This window comes from Symphalangus syndactylus, chromosome 8 (assembly GCF_028878055.3).
Source record: "Symphalangus syndactylus isolate Jambi chromosome 8, NHGRI_mSymSyn1-v2.1_pri, whole genome shotgun sequence".
Classification (NCBI taxonomy): domain Eukaryota; kingdom Metazoa; phylum Chordata; class Mammalia; order Primates; family Hylobatidae; genus Symphalangus; species Symphalangus syndactylus.
In genome coordinates, this window is record NC_072430.2 from 126,922,820 (window position 1) to 126,930,000 (window position 7,181).

Below are 7,181 nucleotides of genomic sequence, written 5' to 3' on the forward strand. Positions count from 1 at the left end.
TTAGACACTTGGAGACCTAAATAAAAGCAAGGTCCATATAGGGCTTTAGTTTCCAAAGAATTTTCATGAATTTACCCTCTTATGTGTATAAATCTTCACACCAACTCCATGAGGTAGGGGGCGCTGATACTCCCCACCCCTAATTTTATAGATGGGGAGCCTGAGACTCAAAAGAGGTTAAATGATTTTTAATGGTCTTTCCGACTAAAGAGAGAACCAATGTTCAGGCTTACACCTCCTGCCCGCAGATACTGACCCCAAATCCAATGTGCTTTCTAGATGTGCCTGTTGTTCACTAAATCATATTGTATTCAGAGGCTGAATGTTTAATTCACCACCTGCATCATGAGTTTCTTTCACCTGAAATGTAGATCCCCTGAAAGCACGGTGATGAGTCTAACCTGTAGCCCCAGAACCTAGGCAGAATGTGGCCCATGGGGACCAGGAGTTTCCAAGCAGGTGCAAAGATCAGACCAGGCCTGGCTTTTTGTAGTGACTCTACTGGTAGTAGAGGTGTCCAGGATTGAATCAAGCTTTTCTGAGATCAAGAGAGTTGCCACGGGAAGGGAGAAAAATACCATTTTCACCAGGAGCCCTCCAGACAACTCACTTGTTATTTCAACAATTACTTCTTAAACTCCTGCTTTGTTCAAGGTGCTGGTGTGTAGGTGTTTCCACATGAATATAAATGATTAAATCCAATCTGCTGAATGGAGAGAGGGGAGAGAGACCTGAATGCCAGATAACCACTAGAAACCAGACAGATATTTTCCATGACCACATCTTGCCACTCAGTTCCTGATAGCAAAATCAGAAATTAGCAATAAAGCATGGTAAGCCACAGAAAATATCTCTCCATGTTTAGATACTGATCTGCTAAGTGTGTCTCTTTGACTTAAAAGTATTCTAACTCAAATTTCAATTACATGAAATTTATACGTGCAATCCATAAGAGAAGCAGAATGTGGCTTTTGTTGTCATCGAGGTGATTCAAGAATGTATTTCTCAGTTATGAGGAATCTTTTAGGTTACATTATTGGCATACTTCTCTGGAGCACAAATACACTCTAAGAAGAAACCTGGTGCCCAAAGTAACCTTAGACAGACTTCCAGGTTGCCAGTTTAGCACACACAAAAAACTCATGTGTGTGTACACATGTACACATGGTTACAGCCACAAAGCCAAGTTGTTAACAGTATGCATATATTTTATATATAATATATCTTTAAACATAAACCTAATACATACATATATACACGTGTAGCTGCACTTGTGCAACTCAACAGTTTTTAGTGCAAACAGAATCTTAGCAATGGAGGTAAATAAAGAATGAATAAGAGGCAAAAATGTATATAGAAGTAAAACACAAGACATGGGGGTATAAGTAAATTGAAACTAAGCTCTGAAAAGTGATTTTTAGTAATAGAAACCTAAAAACATTTCATAGAAAGCAAGAACAAAGTCTCACAACAGAGTTTAGTTTTAGTGGATGTTGTGGTAGTAAATATGTAAGTTACTTCTCTCTTCAGAACACAACAGATCTCATTGGGCCTTCCAGGGTCATTATTCCTAGAAATAATCCCACAAAATGCCCATCTTAGCAATGCACATTTCCATGTATGAGTTATTTCTCTCTCAGCCTCATTTAAAAATGTGAAATTTGGATTTAGATGGGGACATGTATTTAAGGAAGAGAAGTGCCACACAAATAATGGAGCAATTTTACCATGAAATTAATGTCATGAAAATAGATATTTCTATAAATACCTCTTGTTTTTATTATTAAGACAATGCAGACATAAAACACTTCATACTGCAGTTTCTACATTGCAGCCAAACCACTTATCAATGGCCAATAAATTACTTCACTCCTATGATAGATACAAATGCTCGATTCAAGTTCAATTAATAGAATAGTGTCAGGATATCATGCAGACAGCTTGCATAAATACTCGAGGAATAATAGCATACCTTCAGTAGCTTCTGTGATTTTTAAGCATGAAAACTTTGTCTTATTCCAAATTTCAAAAGATGGAATAAAGAATGTTTTCATATAAAATACATTTGGAACAGTTTTCCTTCTTAAAAAAAACAGGCTTCTAACCCACTTGCAACATATACTGGTAATTCATCTTTGTAGTTACAAAATCAGATAGATATATATTCTTTTTCACCTCATGTGACTGTATGTGAACATTTCAGTAATTCCAACAATATCAAACAGCTAAATTCAAAATCATATAATACTTTCTAATATGTGTATACGATATATATCTTTGTAGTCAAAGGCAGAAAGACCTTCAGTTAGTTGATTTCATCTTTGGGCACTAGTTTATATTTTATCAGATAATTAAAAGTCATTAGTTATTTCACAGTATAAAATATTGAATCAATTACCAACAGGCTTTTATTTTCTGCTCCTAATTTCGAAATGTATTTGGACTCGAGGTATGGGACTAATGTCACTGCTTATCAAACAATTTACTGGATATCTTAATGCACAAAAATTTCCAGATTTATATATTCAAAAATAAATCATATCTTAAATGAAATTAAGAAAAAAAGGCAAGGGAAAGGAGAAAATCTAGTTTATATTCTGTGTGAATAGCTTTCAATATCTTCCAGGTGGGGGCAACAGTAAGTCACTTTTGAGAGAAGGGAGAACAGGCTCTTTAAGCTCCCTGAGTCCAGTTACAGAAGATGAAATGACTTCCTGGCAGTAACACTGTGAATAAAACAACCACAAGCTTCCAGGAGATGAGACTTCTGGGCTCTGCTCCAGACAACTCCCGGCCACGGGCAACAGGGCCCACTGCCCTGGGCGCGCCGCCGCCTCGGCCGCTCTGAGTCGGCTCCGAGCGCGCACGCGCGCCGTGTACCTGCCCCACCGCGCCCAGCTGCTGCCTGCCGGTTCTTCCAGCAGCTCCGGGCACGCCCGCGCTGTGCCGGCGGGGAGTGTCCGTCACTTTCAGCGCTCAGGATCTCTCCCTTTCCAGGACCGCTAGGAAGCAGGAAACCCTTTTCCTCTCACGTTGGCATCCCATTCATTCTTCCTCCGGGCAATTCAAGTCTTTCACAGCCGCCACAGATGCACGTGCGCGCGCGCGCGCGCAGCTGCACCTTTAAAGAAACTCTCAAGTCCTGGCGGCCAGAAAACCAGCTTTCAGGCGGGGCGGTGGGGCTCCTCCTCCCCTTGCCTCCTCTCAGCAGATCTTTGTGCTCTAGGGAGGGATGGCCGCACGTTCTGACTAGGACGAGGGTGGTGCATAACGCGGAGGTCAATTTTGCACAGTCCAGGCAAAAGAGACCCCCCACCAGCATCCCTGCCTGTTCAGTTTCCCTCTCTGGCCCAGAGCGAAGGGCGAGGGGCGACAGAAGCCCGAGGGACAGAAAACCGAGGCCCCTCAGTGGCCGAGTTTGGAGAGGGTGTGAGTCCGGGAGAGCCCGGGGGCCGCAGGGAGAGGGCGCAGAAGCTCCAGCGCACCGAGCCAGAGGCCCCCTCTTCTCCCGCCGCGCGGCGCTGGAGGTGCAGGCGCCACTTCCGCAGCGCGGCCCGGCTATGTGTCGCTCCTCAGCGCGCCGCCCGCCGCCGCCCGTGCCCTCGGGCCGCCGCCGCCGCCGCTGCCTCCCGTCGAGCCCGCGGCCGCACCCTCGGGCCGATACTTGAGCCAGCAGATGACCCAGGTGACAACGACCGAGAAGAGTGCCAGGATGCTGGCCACCGACAGGCAGATGGGCCCCACGGGCGAGGGCGAGGGCGACCCGGTGGCCGGTGCCTCGCCAGGGGGCGCCCCGCCTCCGGGGGGTCCCCCGCCGCCGTAGTGGTTGACGAAGATGAGACCAGTGAAGAGCAGCACCACCATGGAGAGGAAGGAGAAGACCACGCACACGCAGCCGGCGGTGAGCGCCGCGCGCTTGCAGTTCTGGCAGCTGTCGTAGGCGCCCGGGGCGCGCAGGCCGGAGCGGGCGCGAGGCCCGGGGGCCGGGTCCTCGGCAGGCGGCGGCGGCTGCGGCGGGGCGGGGGAGGGCGGCGGTGGCGGGGCTGGGGTGGGCGGCCGGGCAGCAGCGGGCGCGGGCCGGCGCGCGGGCAGCGGCGGGAGGCGGTCCTGGGGCAGCGGGTCGTGGGCTGCGCGCAAAGCCAGCGGGAAGGCCTCGGCGAGCTTGGTGTTGTTGGGCAGGCCGTGCACGCGGCTGTCGGGCAGCGGCGTGCGGTGGCGGCACACCGGGCACGCGATGGCGCCTGGCGGGCAGAGCCAGGGCGGCGGGCGCTCAGGCGCGGCGGCGGCGGCGGCGGCGGCGGCGCGGAGCTGTAGCTGGCTCAGGCACTCCTGGCAGAAGGTGTGCAAGCACGCCAGCAGCTTGGGCGCGCGCCGGTCCGCGTCGAAGTAGTTGTAGCAGATTTTGCACTCGTAGTCCTCAAGCGGAGGGAGGCCGGAGACCGTCTCCGCTGCGTCCCGGGCTGCTGAGTCTCCGCAGTCCGGGGCTCCCTTCGCGGCGACCCCAGCTCCCTCTCGGCTCCCGGGGCTGCTGCTCGGGCTCTGCTGGCTGCCGCCGCTGTCGCTCGCCGGCGCTGCCATGGCATGATCCGCCCCTCATCGGGGGCAAGGTGAGGTGCCTTCCTCCCCCTGCACCGCCGCCTGGGCTCCGGGCGGGGAGGAGGCGCTTCTGCCTCCCCCCTCTGACTGCTGTCGCCTGGCGGGGGAGGCACCGCTAGCTGGGCCAGGCGGGGGCGCAGCAGCGACCGCCTCCCCCTCCCGCCTCCCCGCCCCCCGCCCCCGGCGCGTGTACCACGGTCTTCCCCGTCCCTGGGCTCCTCTGCAGTCCCCCTCGGCCCCCTCAACGCAGCTTTTCCAGCAGCTTAGGATATCATTTTTTGTTGGACTTGAAATTGGGAGTTGAGGGCGGCCTGGAGGCGCGCGGGAAGGAGATTTGGGGTGCGGCTGCTTTATAAAGATATTGCCTTTCACCCCAGCAGTCCCCCGCCCCCTACGCGGGGTAGTGGCAGGAAACCGGTTCCTGAGTTCTCCTTCTTTCTCTTTCTCGGCACGACCTCCCCACCAGTGTGGTTCTGTTTATCCTCCTCGCCCGGGGGCTGGGTCCCTGGCGAAGACTCCTTTTCACCCACCCACCCCCAAACCAGAGCTCACCAGTGATGTAATGCGGGACCCGCGCGGGGAGGGGAAACGGCAGCCTCAACCGCCTGGCAGCGGCGGTTCCTTCTCTTCGTGAAAATCGTGATCTCATCTCTCCGTCCAAGGGCGAAAAAACAGCCATCACCAGGTCATTCACGCCTTGTGCTTTTGTTAGCAGAGCCCAGGCAGCCCTGCAGCCCACATCTAGGGTACAAACGGAGCGGCGGCGTTTTCCTTGTATCATTTAGAGGAAATTTTTGAGCTGAACAGTATTTTTTTTCTCCCTCTCTCTCTCTCTCTCAGAAATATTGCTGAGAGTTAAAGGAGGACGAAGACACAGATTCATAGCTGGGTCTTGCTGTTTTCCTGACGCTGACCACAGCGGATCTAGGTAGCTATTTCGTTGGTGCACAGGCGTTCACAGAGGCAGAGAAGGGAGAAAGTTGTCAAACAGGTTCACAGACTGTCAAAGTGCGGCTTAAACCGAGTTCCTGGGCTCCCTCACTGGCTTGTCCACTTAAACTTTTAACATACACATGTAGAGAGCTGAAACTCCAGGGGTAACATGGGATAGGTCCTCTTGATTTAATGAAAACAGAAGATCAACTGGACCGGGTAGCAAGAAATAGGGCTTGCTTAAGAAGCACTGGGTAGGTGACAGGAGTGGTGGGCTTGAGGACCATCTGAGGGGTGGTGTTCAGATATTCCTAACCAGAAAGTCTGTGCCCTGATTTCTCCAGGTTGGGCCTCACCCTATGAGCAGGGAACCCACCTTCCCCCTCAACACAAGAAAAGATGACTTTGGAATGTTCTGGATTCCCACAGTTGGGAATGTTCCTACTTTTTTTCACATTCTCTGCAGAAGACAGCAAAATGCCCCCAGGGAATGTTTGTGAAAAAGGATGACTGGATGGGAAGCAAGCTGAAGAAAAAGAAGGAAAGAGAGAAATCAGTAAATCACCGCACAAGAGGTGGAGAAGAGGACTTATCAATATTGTTTCTATGACATTTCAAAATAAATGTGTTACTCTATGCTAATAGTGAATGTGATATCTTCAGTTTGAAGGGTTTTAAGTGAAGCTCATTAAAACCCACTATTTTCCATTTCCTAGTTTTTAATTTTGTAATTATTACTTGCGGTAATAACATTCTTTCAATTTTTTAAGCATTTCACTTAGTGATGGGGTGGTGATCAGAGAGGGTGTGTTGAGGGGACATCCTGAGAAGGCCTTAGTCTGGCCTTAGAATATTACAAAGTGACACTAACCTAACTATAGGAAGTGGCTTTCTGTCCTCTTTCCCTCATTTAGTTGTATGACTGGGAAAAGCCTGAAAATGCTCATTTATGCACAGTGTTAAACCGGGTTCCTGTGCTTTAAGCCTTGAGTAGCTGTGTGCCGAGAAGAGACGTAATGCTGATGTAGGACATATTTAAAACAGAGTGTCAGGGAGAAGAGAAGCACATGAACAGGAGGGCTAGTGTGGCCTCCATACCAAGCGACTAAAAATAGTTCTGAAGGTCTGTATGTTTGAATATGGTGTGCATATGGGCAAAACACTTAAGATTTTGAAGCTTCACTTTATTATGCATTCTCACCATTGAATGACAGACTTGAGGAACAGAGTGTAGGATGACGCCGGGCTTTCTCAAGCTCAGCATAATTGACATTTGGAGCTGGGTAAGTCTTTGATGTGGGGCTGTTCTTGGCATTGTTCAATGTTTGGCAGCATCTCTGGCCTCTATGCACTTTGTGTCAGTAACACCTCTCCCCAGTTGTGACAACCAAAAATGTCACTGGTTGAGGACCGTGGAGCTACCACAAAGTCACAGATTTGGTTAAAGTGAAACCAAAACCAGTAATATCTTACAGCTCTTAACTAGTGTAAGATAGCATTCTCAAAGAATTTAATGACTACAGGCATTTCTTCTATAGCTCATGGTCATTTAGATAATACTGAACTGTCTTTGAGAGGTCCAGTACAGCTTTTGTCAATAACACATCCTGTTAATGGAATCATAAACAATTGCGAGAATTTGGTTAACCATG

General features: G+C 49.7%; 1 protein-coding gene and 1 long non-coding RNA gene across 4 annotated transcripts; one reads left to right on the forward strand and one right to left on the reverse strand.

Moving 5' to 3' along the window:
* Positions 1–1,755: 1,755 nt before the first annotated feature.
* Positions 1,756–5,211, reverse strand: RNF228 (ring finger protein 228). 2 transcript variants are annotated; one of them, XM_063645727.1, is made up of 2 exons: positions 5,149–5,211; positions 1,756–4,693 (listed from the first exon to the last, which is right to left on the reverse strand). In XM_063645727.1, exon 2 carries the CDS (start codon positions 4,576–4,578, stop codon positions 3,559–3,561), a length of 1,020 nt encoding a protein of 339 aa, XP_063501797.1. In that variant the 5' UTR covers positions 4,579–4,693; positions 5,149–5,211; the 3' UTR covers positions 1,756–3,558. The 2 variants fall into 2 exon arrangements, with proteins under 2 accessions (XP_063501797.1, XP_063501798.1); XM_063645728.1 differs by having other exon boundaries at positions 1,756–4,686; positions 5,149–5,160.
* On the forward strand, positions 3,855–6,237 carry LOC129488494 (uncharacterized). Of its 2 annotated transcripts, XR_010122420.1 has the most exons (4): positions 3,855–3,901; positions 4,977–5,281; positions 5,437–5,524; positions 5,996–6,237. It is a non-coding gene; the product is annotated as an uncharacterized lncRNA (long non-coding RNA). The 2 variants fall into 2 exon arrangements; XR_008659671.1 differs by lacking the exon at positions 3,855–3,901 and having other exon boundaries at positions 4,945–5,281.
* The last annotated feature ends 944 nt before the right edge of the window (positions 6,238–7,181 follow it).

Bases quoted from the DNA above. Each gene is read 5' to 3' on its own strand.
- RNF228 (XM_063645727.1), bottom strand. From the start codon at position 4,578: ATGGCAGCGCCGGCGAGCGACAGCGGCGGCAGCCAGCAGAGCCCGAGC.